At 42.7% G+C, this 20621-nt stretch overlaps 1 protein-coding gene across 2 annotated transcripts in view; it reads right to left on the reverse strand.

Annotated features, from left to right (window-relative positions):
• kazna (kazrin, periplakin interacting protein a) overlaps nt 1–20621 on the reverse strand; it is a 173210-nt gene that overhangs the window by 142499 nt on the left and 10090 nt on the right. For both annotated transcript variants that reach the window (XM_086214427.1, XM_086214428.1), the window contains exon 2: nt 6953–7110. In XM_086214427.1, the coding sequence (XP_086070553.1) occupies nt 6953–7110 (158 nt within the window). The remainder of the gene's footprint in view (nt 1–6952; nt 7111–20621) is intronic.

Consider the following 20621-nt stretch of genomic DNA (forward strand, 5'->3'; position numbering starts at 1 on the left):
TCGCAGGGACATCAGGAGCAATCATGGGCTCAGTGTCTTGCTCAAGGATACTTCGACATGGTCACCAGGGGAAGTTAGGATCAAACCAGCGACTCTTCGGTTACTAGACGGCTGCTCTACCTCTCTGAGCCGAAATCATCAATCGCTGGTCAGCAAAGACATCATCAGACTGGCACTACAATGAAATCTTTTAACTGGAACCAACTTTTATCTTGTAGAATACTGGTACCATCAGCTGGGTACTCGGTTTTGAATAACGTTTATTTGTATTCATGTCTATAAAAATATTTGGCATGATGTGGTTTCCTTGCAAACTTGTCTGGTATCTAAATGTTTCTTCTGCATTTGTGTTGCCAACAAAATCAATAAACCATTAAAAAACAAGCCAGTGAAATAAATACAGACAAAATAAATGCTGCAGCAGCGGGAGCATCATGGCCCCACACGGATCTCTGCATTTGTTGGACTGAGACAAGTTTAGGATAAAATTAGTCAAGTAAAAAAGTGGTTAATTCAATTTGTTTGGAAAACTAACAGCTTTTCTTTCATCCTTTAATACGTTAATCATCTATCAGAAATGTGCTTAGTTGAAAGGAGATATTTTCTACACAAATCTCTTTTTCTCTTTAAAGCGTGTTACAATGCATTAAACATCAGCAACTGAAAAGAAACCAGCGCTGATAAGGAAAACTACGGGAAACACAGGAAACACTCCATCTCCACCAGCCGATGAGGAGAAATCTCCCTTTGAAACACATTACTCCATTCCCATTTGTCCCACAGCGGGACCAAACTGGACCACAACAAGACATCGGCAGAGCAGCACATGGCAGCATGTCAGACTGCTCCCTTATTGGAGCAGGGCCTATTAGACAGGCCTGCTGGAGTCAGAGGAAGGGTGGAGAGGGCAGACGGACCAAGTTGATGTATTATGCATGGATAAAAACCGTGCTCCAGAGGGCCAGCTGAGGCCCCGGTTGGAGGGGGACAGGCTGACCCAGCCAAACCCATCACACACTCACTCCCGCCACAGCGCCTCCTCCCCCAGTCCACCGAGACCGCGTGCAGCCTGCACTCTTCCGTGACCCTGGGCAGAGGTCCAGAACTATTGGCTAATATATGTGGAAGTCAGTCGTATGTGTTGAAATATTAATTGGACACTTCCAGGAGAGATATTTGATCAGGCGCAACTGACTTAGGTATTCAGTCGACACAGACGGGAGACAGGAGGAGGGTAATTACCTTACTAACTATACTATTCAAACTACATCTAATCATTCCCCTTTGCAGTCACAACTAATGGCCGAACGCTTTCTGAATATATTGGTGGGACTTTCATGTACGGAAAAAAGAAAGAAAAAAAACAGCACTTGTGGGTTTTTGACTGTTGGTTGAAAGTTTCCGTGTCTTGTTTGTTTACCAGTAGCTGGCAACCTGCCAGCGCATAACAGAACAAACAAAGGAAACACACGGCTGTAGCTCACTGTCACGGGCCAACTGTGTGTTGCTAGCAGGGATTCTGAAGAGAAATTACCACGCCAGACCAAAACAACACCTTACAGGTATGTTCACATGAATTTATATGCTGCGACAAGGCAGCTCATTAGCTATAAAGCACAGAAAATGATGTTACAGGATCACACAGCTCACAGGGGGATTTTTTTTGTTTTTTTCAGATGAGCAAAGGTGCAGGAAAAGAAATGTGTTCATGCTCGAAAATTAGATAAGAAGGAGCAGTGTGGGTTGTTGTTAAGAGTCTGTGTTCCGTCTGCTCTGCCAGTGATAGATGTTGCTGCTTTATGCAAAATTTGATTTTCTCCACGTACATGAGCAGATAACAGAGAAGTGTTTAATTGAATTAATGCAAAACTAGGAGTTATGAAACCAACAAATTTAGGATTTTCACTTTGGGATTCTCATTTTGTCTCAAAGCAGAACACAAGTGATTTATGGAGCAGACCTGGGGTCCAGGACCAGCTGAAGGGGGGTGCCAAAGATCACAAGTGGGTGCCAGTCCTTGTGTATATAATGTTTAAGAATCCTTAACGGATTTTCTTTTTTCATAATGAATATTCTGAACAAATCACTCGATACTTCTGGTGTGTGTGTCTTTTCAACACGAGATTAAAAAGTTTAAGTACTCACATCCCTGTCGTACAACAGTCGAGTACCCGTTTCAATGCAGTCGCTAATGGCTAACGCTAAACTGACTGGCGACGCCAGCAGGTAAGAGTCTTCTTTTCTCCTTTGGCTTCTTAATCTTTCAGTTAGTTTCTGTAAGGGCAGCACTGCAAACTCACAGGTACTTCATGCATGGTCAGTTTAAGTTACTCTGTACAGAAGCAGATGCGCAGAGGTCAGAGGAGGAATTAACGTGGCACCTTTCTCCCTATTCCTGGGTCAGTGTACCATCAACATGACCTTGAAACTGATAAGCTAAATGCCTTTAGGAGTTTTTCTCAGAAGACCAGCAGCAAAAAGGTAGTGAGAAAGGTGCCTGTCACACACCAAGCAGACGGTCGCACCGCGTTGTCGCTTGTTGGCGCTGGGTTGGCAGAATTCAGGGGACTCCTCCCTGAATCCACTGCATTTGGAAATGCTGTTGGTGAAGGTTGAGAGAATGGGGCTAAACGGTAATTCCAAAGACTGTAAAATAAATTTCAGAAACTAAAAGACACTTCAAAGTGGCCCCCGAAAGATTGGGGATTATCTCGTGTGGTGAAGTCCTACTTTCATACAACACAAAAAAATAAGTCTGTGGATATACTGTATCCAAGTAAACGAGTTTGTGGAAAGAAAACTTTGAAACGTCTGTGAAAGGCTAAGCAAACTTTGAGAACTTTGCAGCTAAACATTATTGATTCTCTCAGAATAGCCAACACTGTAAGCAATATTGATTTGCTCTACACTCTACTTATTACAAAACAGCTCACAATTACTGGCTCTTTGTGGAAATTGCATTTCATGAAATATTAATCAGGTATGAAATCTATTATTTTGTGAAGTTTTTGCGCTAAACTTTAAAAGAAAAAATAAACAAAAAATAGGACAGAAAGAAAGAAAGAAAGAAAAAAAGGCTGTATCTCTAAGATACTCCAGCTCTCCACTGATGATTACAGCGGCGTGGAGGTCACAGAGGTCTTATTTATCGCCGTCTCCACTCAGTCACCTTCACTAACCACCAAACAGAATCCGCATCCTCCTGACTTCAAACTCTCCTTTTCTATCTTTCCTTCCATTTCCATCTATTCATTGAGTGACAGCTCAGCTAATGTAGTCGCAGCTGGATTAAGCACGGGGGTGAGGGTGGGGGTGGGGGGGGGGCGATAGAGGGAAGGCTGGTGGCCAGACTCAGCCGCCAATCTCCACCCAGCTTGACTGCAGGAAACACACCAGATGGGCCTTTAGAGGAAAAGGAAAATCCACACGAAGCAGCTCTGCAGAGAGCTGTGAGTATGTTCTACTGGCGGGTCGCAGAACTCTCGCTGAGAGAGGTGGAGGAAGATCCAGTCAGCTAAAGTTCTACATCACCCCCTCGGTCACTTCACTGGACACCGCCATGGTTTTATCTTCAAACGGGGAATCTGTGTGTGTCTGTCCGTCACTTGGCTTTTTTGAACCTTCAATTTAGTCTTACAGACAGGAAGCAAAAGCCTGAAGGCAATGTGTAACCTCTTCCTCCAGACATCTATTATGTTCTCCAGACTTGCAAAGACTTACAAAAGATATAATAGGACAGATGTCAGGGGCAAGGTTTGCTTCTTCACATCTCCTCCTCTGGCCTGAGCTCCTCACAGTGGTGCACTTACTTCAGGAAATGAAAATTCATGAGCTCAAACTCCAAAAGTATTTGTTTGATAGCAATGATCACTGTTGGAACAACCAAAAATCCAATTTCTCCCAAACAACATCATGCCAATTTCCACAAAATGTGAAATTTGAACATGTTGTATGTTGATATTTTATTGGACTAACAGAATTTTGGCATCAGTTCGACTAAAACCAGGCATCATGATGTCAGATGGGTGACGTCTGATTATTTTAAAGTTATTAAAACTACATTTTAAGTTTTGTGACATCCACAGGAACTCTCCAACACTCATCTTATATCTAAGGCAGTAATATTTTCTGACCTTGTCGTTGCCATCTTATACACGCAGTACCACAGATTAGACCTGTCACATTTAAAAGATAAAAATATCAGAGTTCTGCAAAGAAAATTTACTTTGGATCTTTATTTATCAACTTCATCCTCCAGGGTAGAACAAGTACAACAATCTTTACTGACAGACATTCGCTCCGTGACATTTTACTTGTGCCATGACTAAAATGAAAGAAGAGCGCTGACAGAACGAGAAGTGCCTGGCTGTGACTTAAATTAACAGAGTCTGCTGTGTTGTTGAAAGAAAGATAACTACCTGTCTTTTAGACAGAGAATGAGAGATGAAGCGATAAAATGGAGGGGGGGGGGGAGACGCCTTCTATGTCAGTCACACAAGTCACTCAGTAGTCGCCACGTGTCTCCTGTGCTGGAGATTTTTCCTGAGCGTAAAATGCAACGCACAATGAAACCCAAAGAGAAAGGTCACGGTGGCGAGCGTATACCTGCAGAAAAACAAAACTTGCGTTTCCGCTGTGGCAAATGGAACTGGCTTGGATCCGTGTGTTGCATTGAGCGAATACATCAGACGCATCAATTTTGATCTATAAATGTGGAGCAACCAGAGTCCTTCAACCAGAACGACCTCAGAAGTCATTTATCTTCAAATAATGATGTTTCACATTTGGTTTAGGCACAAAAACAGCGGGTTAGAAAAGGAAAAGACCCTGGTTTGGTTGTGAGGTACAATCATGGTTTATGAAACACTGATTTGACTCGAGGCTAAAGGCAAACTACTGCCCTCGACTGCACTGACCATGAGGACAAGGGGATCCACTCAGCGCTGGCAACAGGAAATGAGCACCCTTTCTCCTGCTGCAGGGATCAAGCATGACTCTCCTGCAGCAAAATCCAATTTCAGTGGCTCCACCAACCCTCCGTCCTTCCTTATACAGATTTTCATGCTTTATATTGACGTCATGCGATTTTTCCTGTGGTCAGAATTACTACGGCCACTAGATGGCATTTGTCACTAAAAAGTGAATCATTCTCAGTACTTGTGAGTAAGACCAAGCTGGAGTCTGACAACGCACACCCATATCGATTTCTTTGAATCTATCAATGCAATATTCAAGATTTATTTTGCGGGTATTTATGAGTTCATAGAAATGTGCCAGATGGAGTGAAATCCCTTCATAAGAATGGGAGACCCCAGTATTAAACCCAGTCTTACTGCAGTAAATTTTGAGGTATCGTATCAGACTTCTGCCTGAAAGTATCGTTACATAGGATCCCCCTTTTAAAGATGAAACTTGATGAAATTTGTGTGTCACAGTCTGTTGAAACTCAACCCAACAGTCTATAGCCGCTAAAAGGGATGTAGGCGTGACAGTTTACTCTTGTCATTGCCCCAGAATGGCAGGAAGGAATCCTTCTACATCCCTGGTTACTGCACTTGTAATTCATTCTAATCTGTACAATGGCAATTTGTTTTCCTCTCCCCCTTCTGTGTCTTCAGACAAACAAAGCCGGCATCTTAGCGAAGGTGATAAAAAGGAGACGTGGGAGCACTTTGATTGGATCTGTGTCATAATCTATTTCATTAGCAGGTCTTTAGTTTGATAATTAACCCAATAAAAATAGCCAAACACAAGTTGAAGACATTTTGTTGTATCCCTTCTATTCAGCATTAGTTACAGCAGCTCCAGCAGTACATTTTTCACTTCAAATTAATTTGGGTTTGTGTGTGGGAATAAAAGTGACAGTGTAACAAATTAACACAACAAGCATAAGCGTATTAAATTGCAAACAGCTCAATCACACTCTTGACATTGCCACTTCAGCTGGCTGCATCCTCCCCTCCCCTCCCCTAATTGGGAGCTTGTACTGTAGGAATCCAGACCCTCATCCCCCTCCTCCTCATCCAGCAAGAGAAGATATTAGAGAAAGGGTGCTAATGTCACCTGCTCGTTGTCTCTGTGTGCAGTGTGAAAAAAGTGGATGCTACGCCAGCAGTTGACAAACATCAATCTTCAGAACAGCCTTGCCAGAATGACCGATGCCCCTGAAAATGTATTTTTAGGGGCATCGGTCATCTGTCAATAAGTAGAAAGAGTGTGCTGGGCGGTGAAGCAGCGAGAGGAAGCAAATTAACCATTAGATACTTTGTGTATTTGATTCAGCAAATGTGCTGTAGGAAGTCATGCGGCGTAGTTGCTGATGGAGGAAATGGAACCGATGTTGTCAACATCACACATTCAATATCACCGTGAGCAATTTGTACTGGTGCAACATAGAGCCTGAACTCTTCATGATACTTTGTCAAATAAGCAATGTTTCCAAGTTAATTTAACCCTGCATTTGATTCAAAAGTACGCAACTTATCCTTTACTTTTGTGAAATTACCGGGGAAAACAAAAATACCCATCACATTTAAACACAAGCCATGTCTCAAAATGACTCGTTTTATCAATCCCAGATGCAAAATTCCTTTAATGAATTTGGATATAAAATAAAGAAAAACAGCAAAACTTCAAAACAGAATGTTTCAGTTTTCTTGCGTGACAAGTAATTTGTTTAATGTGACAAAGATCAACTAATTAATATTTTCTGAACCCAAATATGTCACTTTGGCGTGTGTGTTTCTGGAGTTTTCAGTCTGTGTGACATTTCTTCATAATCACAGCAGAAGGTGGAAGTCAAAAGCGTGTCAATGCATTCACCTAAAACAGGTGAAGAGACTTCTTGCAGGATGTGTCAAAGACCTGAGTTTACATGTCAAAGGTTCTAAAAGGAGAACAAACTCTTTTTTTTTTCCATCTTATGAGCTCGTGAATGTACTTGCGGGTGTACCTGAGCATCCACTAGGAGGTGCCTCATCAGGGTCATGGACTTCTGCAGCGTCTCCTTCTCAGGGGGAATAAAAGTGTGCTCCTCCTGCTCCAGAGCCTTGGGTCCAGTCACCATGAAACTGGCAATCTGGTCATTCAGGCTGTTCAGGGACTGCACAGCTAGAGAGAGAGAGACGGACAGAAACACGCCACGTGAGTGTGGAGGGAATTTGTCCTGATGGTTAAAGATATCATACTACACTCAGTCCCCACAGGTGACACTACAAATTGTATTTTCTATGTATATAAGAGGGCTGGCAGGCTTAAGGGGATCATCGTCAAATTCTTTTTCTTTTGCAGAGGCGCTGGCAGCTCTCTTGCTGAGCAGGAACAACAGAGATAATGCAGTGGAAGAAAGTGGTTTCCTACTGTCACCGGCTTTCTCTGTCAACACCCTCTCCAGTCCACAATGTTCCACGTCGGCCTGTGAGCCATCCTGTTTTTGTTTCCCTGTTCTTGCCCTGATGTGTCCCTGGCAAACGTCCCCTTTCAGGTTTCCTCTCCAGCTCGACTCCCACATTAGAGTCAGCCCCACTGTGCTTCCTCCTTCTCACACACACACACACACACACACACACACGCACACACACACACACACACACACGCACACGCACGCACACACACTTCCTCAACCCTCTTACCATTAATCCCTTCTAGTCTCGGAAAGGTCATTACAACTATTTCTAAGGCCACCCACATAGTGGAAATGTTGGATAAATGAAAGAGCTGAGAAAAGGCAATTTCCATATTTTGGTGCATTTTAGCATAACTATCTTTTGTATTTTTCATAAGGTGCCGCACTAGCCCCTAATGTCTCATTATCCATCTCTTAGGCACTTAAACTTTGCTAGAGCTTTAAATGCACAGCTTTGTCAGTTAGGAGAAGCCAGAGGTGCAGCGACGAAGGGTTGGCCTTCCATCCGACGGTCATCTCAAACACACTTTGAGCCATTAAATCTCTCATGTTCCGCTGGTATCAAACACTGTCAAACGTCGACCAAATAAAGAAATCCAACCTGCTAAATCCATATGGCGCAGGATGAATTTAGGCCAAGAATCTGAGTAGGGTCTTTTCAGAATGCAAATATAAAGCCTCTTTCCCACACAAAGCCCACGCAAAAAAAAAGAAGAAAAAAAGAGAGAGAGAGCATAGATTAATGCGTTACGTAACCAAACATTCTTTCACTGTGGCTGACATTTCTAAGCAAACAATCTTTGGCGGCAGAGATAAGAAGAGAACGAGGGGGCTGAGGAAGACGACTGTGTCCCCTTGAGGTGAGAGTGGAGCAGACATCCGATGTTTGAATTCATGTGTGGGACGGTTGTCACCTGAGTTCACTGGCACTGGCCAGCGCAGCGCTCCAGACACTGAAACAACACCTCTTCAGTAGGTGTGTGATGCTTAACATGTCCTACTCGTGATCCTATGGCGTCTCCTCACTCCCTCAGTCAAGCTTTGGATTTCAGACGCTTCCTCCTAGCGCCCTCTACTGGGTAAACTAAAACATGCAGGCACTAAGGGAATAGAACATTGATCATTTGCCAGATCATATGTGGAGAACACAAAACTGAGCTGTCTTTTGTGTATTAGCCAGCACAGTGGGGAGATGTGTATGGGAAACAAGCCGAAGTTGAACACAGAGAATATAAGAGTGATTTCAGCATCAGTATTTGGCAGACAAGATCAATGCAGCTCCGCTATGCAAGAGAACACGCTTGTGATCGCTCATTCAGGAGCAGCTGTGCTGTAAAAATCACCAGAGGAATGATAGAGAAGTGGCGGTAAATGATTTTAGAGCTAAATAATACCAGACACATTGAAATATGACAAAAGAGTGCACATGTTGAGAGAAATCGGTCGATTCTTGACTGCAGTGTCATTCTAATGATTTGGGACGTAAGATACACATACAATAAATGAGGTCGATGAGCCATAAAAGCCAATAACATTCATAGTCATTGATCAGGACAACGACCTGCACAGACGCTGCCCTTACAATCAATATTTCATCTATCAATCCATCTATCTATCTAGCTATATAAATCGCTGCAGAATTGTTGGTTGCACACTCAAGTGTCACCCTGCATATTGATTATCAGCCACACTGAAGCTCGTTCAGGAACCGGTGACATTAGCAATCATTACTCCATTAGCGAAGTGCAATTAAATGGTTTGGAACCATAAACCAGTTCGGTGAGGCGCAACAATCAATGCTCTTCTGTCATGGCATTTCCTCCATCAACCGTAATCAAATTGAGGACAATAATAATAATCAACTATATTTAATCAGGTTTGGGGGTTATTAAAAAAAAAAAAAGTGAATCATCCGCTGGTGTGCAAGTTTGAGGCAGGTTCGCTATGACCTCCCCTCCAGGTGAGTTCCCGCTGAACAGGTTCCTCTTCAGGTCCACTCCTGCAGTACAGAATCACAGTCAGTGTGTGAAGATAAGAGAAGATGATGAGGTTCACTGCCGTCCGCCATGAGTTCTGGCTTGAGAGTCTCATCCCTGCTGAGCAGAAGTAAGACAGTCCCTTTTCAGAGCCAACATCATCTCAGCCAGTCTGCTTCTGCCTTCTCTGAGCACTTTGTGGCTGCTTCCACTCAAGACACACAGCTTTTTCTCCTCCTCACACACTAGTGTACCAGCACACACTCACAGTGCTGGCACAACCCAGTCTCTCCCTCACGCTTCCACAAAGACTCTGGCAGGGTTTCTCAAAGAAAGGCTTTCTTTCTAGGCAAACGTCTTCTGTCTAGTAGGACAGTCATTTCTCCTCAGAAGGGGTTTGATAACTTTGCCGAGTGTCGGTCTGTTCAACACATCTTCACACACTGTCGTTCTTGTCATGCTGTGGAAACTTCTCGGGAGCTTTAACGCGGGATGCGAGGAAGTCATGTTGGATAACAGCTTTTTTGCTCCACACCATCTTTTGCCCGAGGATGGGACTGAATTTTAACAGCGTGAAAGCAAACTGTCCTCCGTCAGATTGGAGCAGTTCAACAATCTGTGGTCACACATCTAACAGAGCGATGCAACCTGAAGCTGAAACTGCACAGTCGACTAGCCGAGTTCCCTCCCACAGCAAGTGGAAACCGATTTGCATCCTCATTCAGAAGTTGGGGAGCAGGTGAACAAGGACGTGCGGTTGAGTGTTGTAACTCCAAATTGAATGACACACGGCCCTCTAAGGCTCAGCCCCCCCCCCCCCCCCGACACACACACACACACACTCCATCAAATGAAAAACATGCTGTTTAGGGGCTGAATTACATCACGCAGTGCTTATATCCTGCAGGTACAGACCTGAGGGGGAGCCAATGACGAACACAGCGGCATGAAAGAAAGTCTTCCTGGCATGTGCGTGCACGTGAGGAATGAACCCAATAACTTTCTCCTCCAAACTTCTCCAAAAGAACTGGATTTCTATTCATCCACTTTATGATGCAAGCAAGTTTTACATACAACAATCCTGAGTGGCATCTGCCTCATGACATTTTACTCGTGCTAAGACTAAAATGAAAAAAAGAAGTTCAGAGGAGAGCAGAGGGAATGAGACGTACCTGGCTGAGAGTTAAATTTAGAGTCTGAGTTTGTTTAAAGGAGGATGTCCTTTAGAGGAGAGAGAATAAGAGATGAAGTGATATAAAAAAAAAAGAAGAAGAAAGTCACATTGAATGTCAATCACTCAGAATCCATATGTCTCCCATCCTGGAGATTTGTTGTGGGGCTGTGGATGTTAAACAACAGACTTACACAACAAGAGGAAGATAATAAAGGAGGAACAAATACAAAGTTGGCAGACTTTGTCTGGATCCACGGTAACTGGAGGGTCTTCAGTCTCGCATGACTCAGATTTTAAAAAAACTTAGTAGATGTGAAACCAACAGCGACATGAACACTAAATTCATGACCAGCAGTTGTTAGCGCTGCGGTAAATCTATACATATTAATTTGAATTTGTGTGACCCTGTCATAAATTAACACAACAAGGATGTGTGGAATGAACTGCCAACAATCTGGTGGTTGCCATGTCAGCTGACTGCATCCTCCCTCACCTAACTGAAGTTTGGTGTTTTACTGACGGTGGCCACTTGTGATCGTAGTTGCGTTTCTTTATATATATTTTGTGCTAAAGTTGTGACTTTGCTCCCAAGATAACAATGCAACAACAAAAAAAAAAAAAAACATATTCTCTATCTTGAGCAGCAAACAGAAGCAGATTTCACCTCAAGCTTGCCTTCAGCAAATCTGCAAACTGATGAAAGGAGACGTAGAGGTTTGGAGGTGGGAGAGAAATAGAACATTGCACTCGTTCAGTTGCAATATTTGCAAGGGAAACAACATTGTCATTCCACCTCAGCTTTTGCATTTCTCCCATCTCTTTTTGTTCTGCCTGTCTCCCCGGTACGTTCTTCTTTCTGTGTCTCAGGGACTCTCAAAGTGCCTTGCATGTCGTCCTATGGCACAGGAGCAGCGCAGCGAATGAGGAGAGGCCACAGTGGCACCCTGTCAGGCCTTCATCTCTTGCACCAGGAGACGTCTGGGTGCCGGGGGAAATACGATCACTACCGATGAGAAATGTCTGTAAGAATGTATGTGGCAAACCTAATAGGATAAGATGCAGCAGCCGGCCTGAAATCGAGATAAAAGGGGCTTATTTCATGGGAATTGTTTGCAACACACATGAAATCTTGGAGAAATGTTGAGAAATATGGAGAATGATGAGCCAAAAAGCCATTTCAGCTGTTGTTACTTGCAGTTGCTTCGATGTGCTGAGCGGTACAAGGTCGTACTGGTGTGACATACCCGAAGTTAGACGATACTGTGCTTGTATTGCATGCAGTATTTGAAACGCGTTACTGTGGATTCATCAACGTCCTCTATAGAGCCTGTGAGTGAATTGGAAACACTCTTTTTTTCTGATGGTCTGAGGTCAGTGGTGATAACTGCTGGCTAAGATAACTAATTTACGTTAAAGGTTGGATATGGTGCCTGAATACCAACTCAAAGGTTTCTGCAGAAGTGTCCAAGAGCTCACCTTCAATAAATTTAGAAAACAATATTGGTGTTTCTTGACCTTTTTTTTTAAACACGTTAAAGGTTGCAAGTTTTCCAACAAGTTTTGTTCCTTTGCATTGTGGGTAGCAGCATACGCAACCTCCCTCCATGTTGCCTGCTGCCCCCAGATCTACTAAAGCTGGTTTATATATATATATATAAGGGGGAGGGCAGATTACATTACATGTCTAACAATCCAGACACTGATCATGTATGTCAACAATAGGTGAGACATAATGAAAACTGAAACTTTCATTTGATATTCCAAGCATTTCAGAAATTTATAGCGCGGATTTATACAGAAAAGCTGCCTGTCTCAAATGTCGTAATGAGTAAAAGCGAGAGTGCGGCTAGCCTTGATGTGGCATTAGAGGACAACAAGCCCAGTGCATTCTGGTTGTTGTAGGTTTTAAACTCATGTGAGCAAAAGGGAAAAATCATAGCTCTGGTCAGGTATTCTAAAAATATCTGCACCTTTACACTGCATAGAAGTAGGGAGAAAAAAAAAAAGATCTTCTCAGCTGTGAGAACACTTCTGAAAGAAAATGGCTAAATATCAATATCTTTTTCTCTGTACTTTTACACCTACTCCTCCAGCATATCTTTTTTGTTATATGTGAACACTGTATATAACATTTGTAAAAAAGCACCTGCTGGTTGTTCACCTGCTGTTTTTCTAAATGTCTATTCTCCACAGGGGTTCCCATCAAAAGATCCACCAGCCAGATCATGGCAGGCTGCTCCGTGTGCGTCAGTAAACACCTCTTTTTATGTTCATTTTGGTGAAACTAATTCCTTTAGTCCTTAACTGGAAGCTCGGCATGCAGTTTAATGTTTGTGCACCATTGAGCACGGTTCAGAAATGATAAGACTCGTGAAACATCTGGTAAAAAGGGACAGATGGGCTGGAAGAGCTGCGACTATAAAACCAAGTCAGAGATCATCAGCGTTAAAGTCGTCATGACCAAAGTTATTTCAGGCGCTGGCAAACTCTCCGGGGTCTTAGAAGAAGGTGATATACATGTCATAGTGCATATTTTCATTTACAGATCGAAAAAGACAAGGGGGGTGAACTATGATCAGATCTTTTTCTGTCCACAATGTCATTTGCAAGTGATGAGACCGGATTTGTTGCATCCAGGCGTTGTCAATCTCTCCACGAGACACAAACTTGACATGCTTGCGTGAGCTGCTGGAGTACAGAAAACTTTCAAAGCCTCGTGAGACACAGAAGCATTTGTAGAGATCTGGTTAGAATCTGACTCAGAACCACCTGCAAATGTGGTTTGGTTCCCATTTGCAAAAATTAAGACTTTATGTGTTTATCATAAATTTATCTAAAATTAATCTGGGTACTGGCAGAATATGTGTATGAATGGGAAAATTTAAAAAAATGAATAGAACTGAGCAACAAAGGTATTTTTTAAGTATGAATAATAGTAAAAAAGAAGCAGGTTCATAAAAACCCTATTGATTCTACAGCACAGATTTGATCAAATAGAATGTTACGCCACGAGCTTTTTCTGCTATACAACACTGCCCCCTAATGACAGCTGGAGGACACTACAACATTGTTTAATGCTCCTCTTAAACGCCTGTAGTCTGATGTTGTTTACATCACTCCCACTCAGTTTAATCACACTGTGAAATGAATGCAAATCAATCAAATCACTGGGGTGAGCAACATCACCAGACATAAACACAACCCATCAAAGATGAAGAGGCTCCAATTAAAGTCTGTCTGTTACTGCGACGGAGGGAGCTAAGAGGAATGTGAGGAGTTGTGTCTCATGGGGGAATCGTCATCGCCCTGCGAGGATATTTTCAGCACATGTAATATTGTCTTAAGCGATGTTGTTGCCGTTTGATGCCGTATGGTCGTGAAGATGAAGCGGCTCTGTGGGTTTGGCATGGCGAGGCCGGTGGGATATGTGAAGGCGGGCTGGAACATGTGGTGGATTAAGCATCAACGTACAGGAAGAGTGAAGCACAAATGACCCCGTCTTTCTTTCCCTGATAAGATTTTATGTGCCAGTTTTCTAACCCAAACCGATCCTGCTTTCATCTTTCGATACACATCATAACTTGACACGGATCATTCCAAATTCATCGATGATCCCTGGGTCTTGACTTGCTCGTATAGAAAGCTCGCATGTTTACAAGCACGTTCACAAATGCTGCCGACTTGCCACCTACTCACTCGTCATTTTCATGCATATGATAAAGAGACAGAAATGGTGCAAACGGTGAGGAACACACATCACTCGTTCTGCGGAGTAGGACCCTGGGGGTTCCTGTAGCTACGGAGCAAAGAGCAGCAAGCACAACTCCCATCTCTGCAGAGCTCATTAAACTCCACTAATCATATCTGTTACCACCGTAATGGGCTGATAAGAAGCAGAAATGAGGGTGTGGTTTCCTAGAGGTGGTTCACTGTTTGCTTCAAAACGGTACATATGTGTGTGTGGGTATGCATGTGTGGTTTGTTTGCCCGTGACAGAAAAATCAAAGCCTGGCCCACCATATCTGTACATTTCTCCCTGCAGCAGTGAACGCTTCCCTCTTGATTTTTCCCATCTGTTTCTGCAGAGCTTTACATGACTGAAGCTCTCTTCTTCTCTTTGCCCTCATTCTTGTGTTGTTGTTGGGGTTTCTTTTTATTTATTTATTTTTAGCAGCAGCAGCAGCAGCAGTTGTAACGACATCCTCAAATGTTGGATGGATTATGTACCAGCTTGAGCTTGTGCTCTATTTCAGGATAAAAAAAAAATAGAATAATAAATATGAGGGTTTTTTTTTTTTTGATGGCTTGGCACGAGGAAAAAAAAAAAAGACACCAGCTGCAACACAATTGGATTAATGTGGCAGCGGAGTTGTGTAATCGCTTCAAAATTTAATGTATTGATTCATGTGCAAGCGACACATTTCTTTCATGACACTCAGCACAACGTCCGCAGTGACACACCTCAAACAGAGGGATATTCCTGGCCCGTGTCCCTGGTTGTCCTCATCAGAGACGGGTGGTTCCAGTCCTGTTCTCTTCATTGCATTTCAGAGATTTAACCCACACTGAGATGTATGTTTTTTGTACCCACATAAGTCCACCTAGAAATAGAAGGGTTTTACATGTCCGTGTATCTTAGTGCGCCCTGTTGTCCTTGCTCTAATTGTATTTCCATATTTTGTGCAAGAACGTAGAGATGAGCGTGTACATCCTGATTCTGACTGACTACCTACAAAAAAAAATTAACCAACTTTTCAGTTTATTGTCCGTCATTTGTGGTGCCAGACAACAAAGTGTCCATTACCCTCACATTCCCGACCCCGCCGGACAACTTAATGCTAGTTAGCTTAGCTGCAATGAATGCTAGCAGGAACATATACTGTCATACAAGTCATCAAAAACAATTTGATCCAAAATTGGCCTGCACTCATACAAGCAGGGTGTTTAATACACGTCCCAAAAAATTTAGCATGTTCCTTTAATCACATGTTAAATCGCACCAGATTTTAACCGCGGCGACACATCAGAAAATATCATTTTCTAGTTCTACAAATGCTGTCAGTGAATCTTTAATTTTACCAAACAATGATAACTGCTGCCTAAACTAGGGGTTTTACATGTCCGTGATAATATTCTAACACAAGGAAAACAAAATAGGGTTCAAAACATATTTTTGTAGGTGATCCTGATACGATTTGATACTTTACATAATCAGATTTTAATTCAGGCACGGAAACGGGCCAAGACACTTTGAACTGCCTCAAATGTGTACCTCAGTTGTTTGAAGACGTAAAGTAGAAATCTGGCTAAATTTGGTTCAAAAGTAAAAAACTCGGGTTGAACCTGACTGGATCTATCACACCTGTGGCACCAGGAAAGGCTAACATTTCATTTACATACACGCATGAGTCATATCATTATTTCTTCTCTCCTTTCCTCAGGTTTTTTTCCCCCTTTATTCTGTGACTCACGATGGTTGCAGTTATTGACCACGATGAGCCGAATGACCCTCTGGTTTATTTTGGTTTTGCTCGCCGCCGACTCAAAGCTCTACATAAACAGGAAGGATACAATGTCGACCGCCAACGTTTGGGGGAGACTTAACTGTTATGCCAACCTCGAGAGAGTCTGGCTTTGCTGCCTTGAGAACGTGACACGGAGATCCTGGGTGGTCTGAGAGTGTTCTGCTCACAGCGCATCTCTAAAACTGTCTGCAAATACTGTCAAACTTGGGATCTGAGCCAAGTGTCGAGAGGCAGATGAATCTCTCCCCGTGTTTGTTGAATCTGCCTAACTTTTACAAACATGGACCCCCAGATAAAAAAACAACCACAACAACAAAAAAACCTTCAAACTTCAGTTTAAAGTTGAATGTCTGAGCACTCCATGAACACCTCGCGTCCTCCGGGCGGGATTTTATTTCAACCGCGACGTAGTTTGAATTTTAAAGACAAAAAAATGCTCGCACTGTGAAATGATTTTAAAAAGCCCTCTAACAGGATTATGCACTTTCTCTGAACTCACCGAAGAGCAAATATTGGCTAATGCTGGGTGCATTAGCAAAAACATCAGGCCAAATGAAAGCACAGGAAACTTCAGTCTGACTCCAAAATGGCCCAAACACTCTGATGTTTTTCTATAAAAACACCCACATATCACACAGCCCCTCATCTTTGGATGTTTTCATCTTCTAGGAAGAGTTTTGCAGCGACGAGGGTGTCGGTCAGCAGCGGTGACGCTGTGAAGAGGAAGCATGGCCGCCAGTGATGCGTGTCAGACCAGCTTCTTTGACTACGTCTGTGCACTGGCACTGGGGGGGGGGGGCATGAGCCACACATGACAAGACCAGTTTCCTTCACTGTCCCCGATGATTAAGCTGTTGTGGGGTTGGAAGCTGCTGCCAAAACATAAACAAAAGGAATGAGGTGTATAACAGCAGTCCTTTGTCAAGTTAAGGCCGATTGTTTGATTGAATTAAATAGCTTCTGTGGACATCTGGCCAATTAAATGAGATTCAAGTGGTTACGGAGCACCGGAATGTCTCTAAAAGAGCACTAAACTGCTGTTTACTGCTGCTACTGGTACAGTTGGCTACTAAAATATGATCAAGGATGACAAGTGGAAATAACGTGCCACAGTCTGTTTATCCAGACGATCCTCTTCAAGTCACACATCTTAGAGATCTGAGGTCAGCGCTGACAAACTTGAAAGAAGCTTAGATGGAACCTGGCCTCGTCTTAGATGATATATACAGAAACTTCTTAGAAACTCTGAGCAAAAAAACAAACAAACAAAAAATACGATAGTGGCAATTTGTCAAAAGCAGTAAGAGGACAGAATTTGAGAGAGTCTCTTAACATTTGGCACAAAGTTCCACTGACACTGGGATGAGCTGAGAAGATGACGGTGGTCAGAGGTCAAGATCCCCGTCACAAGCATCAAAGTCACAGTATCTCGGTAACGCCTTGCCAGAATTTCTCCAAATTGGCCCCAAAGATCCACTGGGACTTGAGGAGGAATTAAAAATATTCTGGTGGTCAAAAGGTCAAGCTCACACCGCAGAAATATACTAGACTCAATACCGTAGTTGAGGTGAATCACTGGGCCTCGCAGTCGACATAGACATCCACTGACTGACAAAAACTTTTCAGTGACATTCAGTGACGGGGAAATTTCTGAAAAAAAATATCGCTTTAAATTGTGATATGTCGAACAAAACAATGACAAACGGGACAAAAACAATGTGAGTGAACTGGCTTATTTTTTTTTTCAATTAACATAATTCCTGTTCACGCCGATAAACCAACACTCCTTTATCTGATTTTAATTCTGAGTATTGTCGAAGCGGACCGGTTCCATCAAGCAGCTCTGTGTGGTTCCGTGGCCTGCTGCTCTGGGCAATCCAAACACCTCAGCCGGGGTGAGATTACTCCCTCAGGCAGCGTGGCCTCTGATAATCAGAGGAAGGTGCCATTTGAAGCCCCCACACACATGCGGCGAGTGAAACATGCTCCTCTAACCTAGGCCAGAAATACCACTTTTATTATCTCTTTGTCTGATAACCTGCAACACCATTCGATTATTGCTTACCAGGCTGAAAGACGTGTATCTCTCGCCAGCAGCATAATTTCTTCATATGATACTATTTTCTCTTTAAGTTTTGCGAGAATAGCAATGTACCTGAGGGATACAAATTATAGTGCAAGCATTTTCATCCTTTAGTTGGTCTCTTCATTCCGTCAGTAAGGGCATTAACTGTTTAGCAGTTGCTTTAACAGAAATCCGAGGGCTTTCTTTTCCATTTCCTTTTTAATTAGGTTTCCCTTTTACTCAAGCAGACATCTCCTGCTTTCTTTTTCTTCTATTGTTTTAATCAAGCGCACATAAATGGGGAGGGTGGGTACAAGGCTGATCAAGAAAACAAGGGGGACTTTCTGTACCGGAATTGTTCGACATTATGGTTATTGAACACACAGCAGGAGCGGAAACCATTTCAGCCATTGGCCTTCTTCTGTGGTTTTAGCATTCAGTTTCAGGGGGCTGCATTATCTTTCTTTATCTACTGTGGAGAAATTTACAGTTCAACATAATTCCTGAGTACTTGGCGAGTCAAAGCCTCCAATGTAGGTGAGACTGAGGTTGGGGAGATAACAGTTTGACTGAATCAAGATGAAAGACAGGAAACAGCGCGCTCGGAAAAAAAACAAAAAACCTGAATCATCACAAATAAAGTACCTGAGAGCTAAGTACAGTTGGCAGATCCTCTCATTTGGATACTCACTATCAATCCTTATCATTTGACAGCTGTTGTGTGCGGTTACACCCACCCCCCCATGTTCTCAATGTCACAGCAGGGGCTATTGGTTTGCTTCAAATGTGCAGAACTTGTTTCATCATCATGTATATGTTTGGGATTAAAGTCTAAGCTTTTATCACTCATCAGTGATCGCTCGTCTCACAGAGGAAATCTTGGTGGAGATGGATTGTCTAGATGGGAGTGCACAGGCGCCTGAAGTAAGGATTTAGACGCAAGAAAGTGAAGGATTACAGGACCGGGACTGATGTGGTTGAGGAATCGCATGCTGCTGCTGCTGCTGCTGCCGCCACTGCTGCATCGTCCACCTGCCACTCCAGATAAAAGCATCCAGCGGGAAAAAAAACAAAACAAGAAGAGTGGAATAAAAGCACGTGTCATCTTGAATAGCAAAGAATACAAAACACGCAGCGAAACAATCACAAACGCTAACATAATCAACTTCTAGTGATTAGGGAGGATTACAGATGCTTTGCTGAGGAGCCAAAAGGGAAATCATTTGTCCCAAAAATATTCAGGCTGTCTCTCACTCAAATTGAGTCCGTGTCAAGTTTGATCCTGAATTCTGAATCCTATTTTGAGAGGGATTGGGAAAATCTGACAAAAACGGTGCCTTCCGAGCTTTCAACTTCAGCTTTGCACACTCTGGAAGAGCATGTTTTGGTAAAGTGTATAACCAGAAAAGAGAGCATAATATGTTATTTTACTTTTATTGAGAGAACTCTCGGTCCTTTTTTTCCTCCATGGCGATGCTCCTATGAGCTCCTGCAACTAAATATTTCTATAGGACCGTTCAGCCACTTCAGTTTTTAGGTGCCTAAAAGGACAAACTCATACTCTACTGTATAATCTGTTCAGATTTTCACTCAACTCATTAATCAGATATCAAACTCACCGATGTGGGTCAAATTCAAATTAGCTTCCTGGGTACATCATGATAGAATTTCTTAAAAGTACCCAAAAAGTATCACATTAAAAAAGAATAACTCAGCTCAAATACGCATAAACTCCTCTAGATTAAAGATAGCTTGTAAGTTAAGTTATAAGTGCTTCTTCACAAAATACAGGAAATGAGCATCAATATATATGTTTTTAGTAGCAATAACTTACTCCTCGCTTCTGTAGAGAGGAACATGTGGGGTATTTTTTATACATTTTTCATGCACACGCAAATCTTTACTCATTAACACCTTTACCCGCCGATACTTAATCAAGCCAATAAAATCAGCAACAACAGGCTAATGCAACTGCAGCCATGGTAAACACAGGTGTAGTTGATCATGTTAATTATGCTCCCTTTCTCTTGAGTGTGACAGCCATTTTAATGGGCCAGCAGCACATTAACACAGCCTTGCTCCACCTGAAGTGAACAGGACAATAAATAATGTTGTGAAGAAGAAAATATAGAGCAATAAGTTATCATTGTTTAGCGTCTTGTTCCCTGGCTCTGCGCTTACATGCCTTGTTTTACGGCATAAAATGCGTCCGGAAATAATACACTCGTTAAAGATATTACGTGTCTAAAAATGGCGGTGGCCGTAGATAAACAGAGGAACACTAAAAGCAAAGATTTAACAGAGGCAAGTTATGACACAGTGGACACGAGAGTGAATTCCCAAGTTCCAAGCAAGCAACATCGTGTTTTGACTTGGACTTCCTCCTCTCGACTCCAATTCAAAATGGCCGCTCATCAAAAGCGTGAACCATTGATAATGAACAATTTTTAGCACATTTGTGTCACATTAAATCAAC

This window comes from Aulostomus chinensis, chromosome 9, assembly GCF_037954235.1.
Source record: "Aulostomus chinensis isolate RoL2024-O1b breed Wild chromosome 9, RoL_Achi_v1.0, whole genome shotgun sequence".
In the NCBI taxonomy this organism is placed as follows: domain Eukaryota; kingdom Metazoa; phylum Chordata; class Actinopteri; order Syngnathiformes; family Aulostomidae; genus Aulostomus; species Aulostomus chinensis.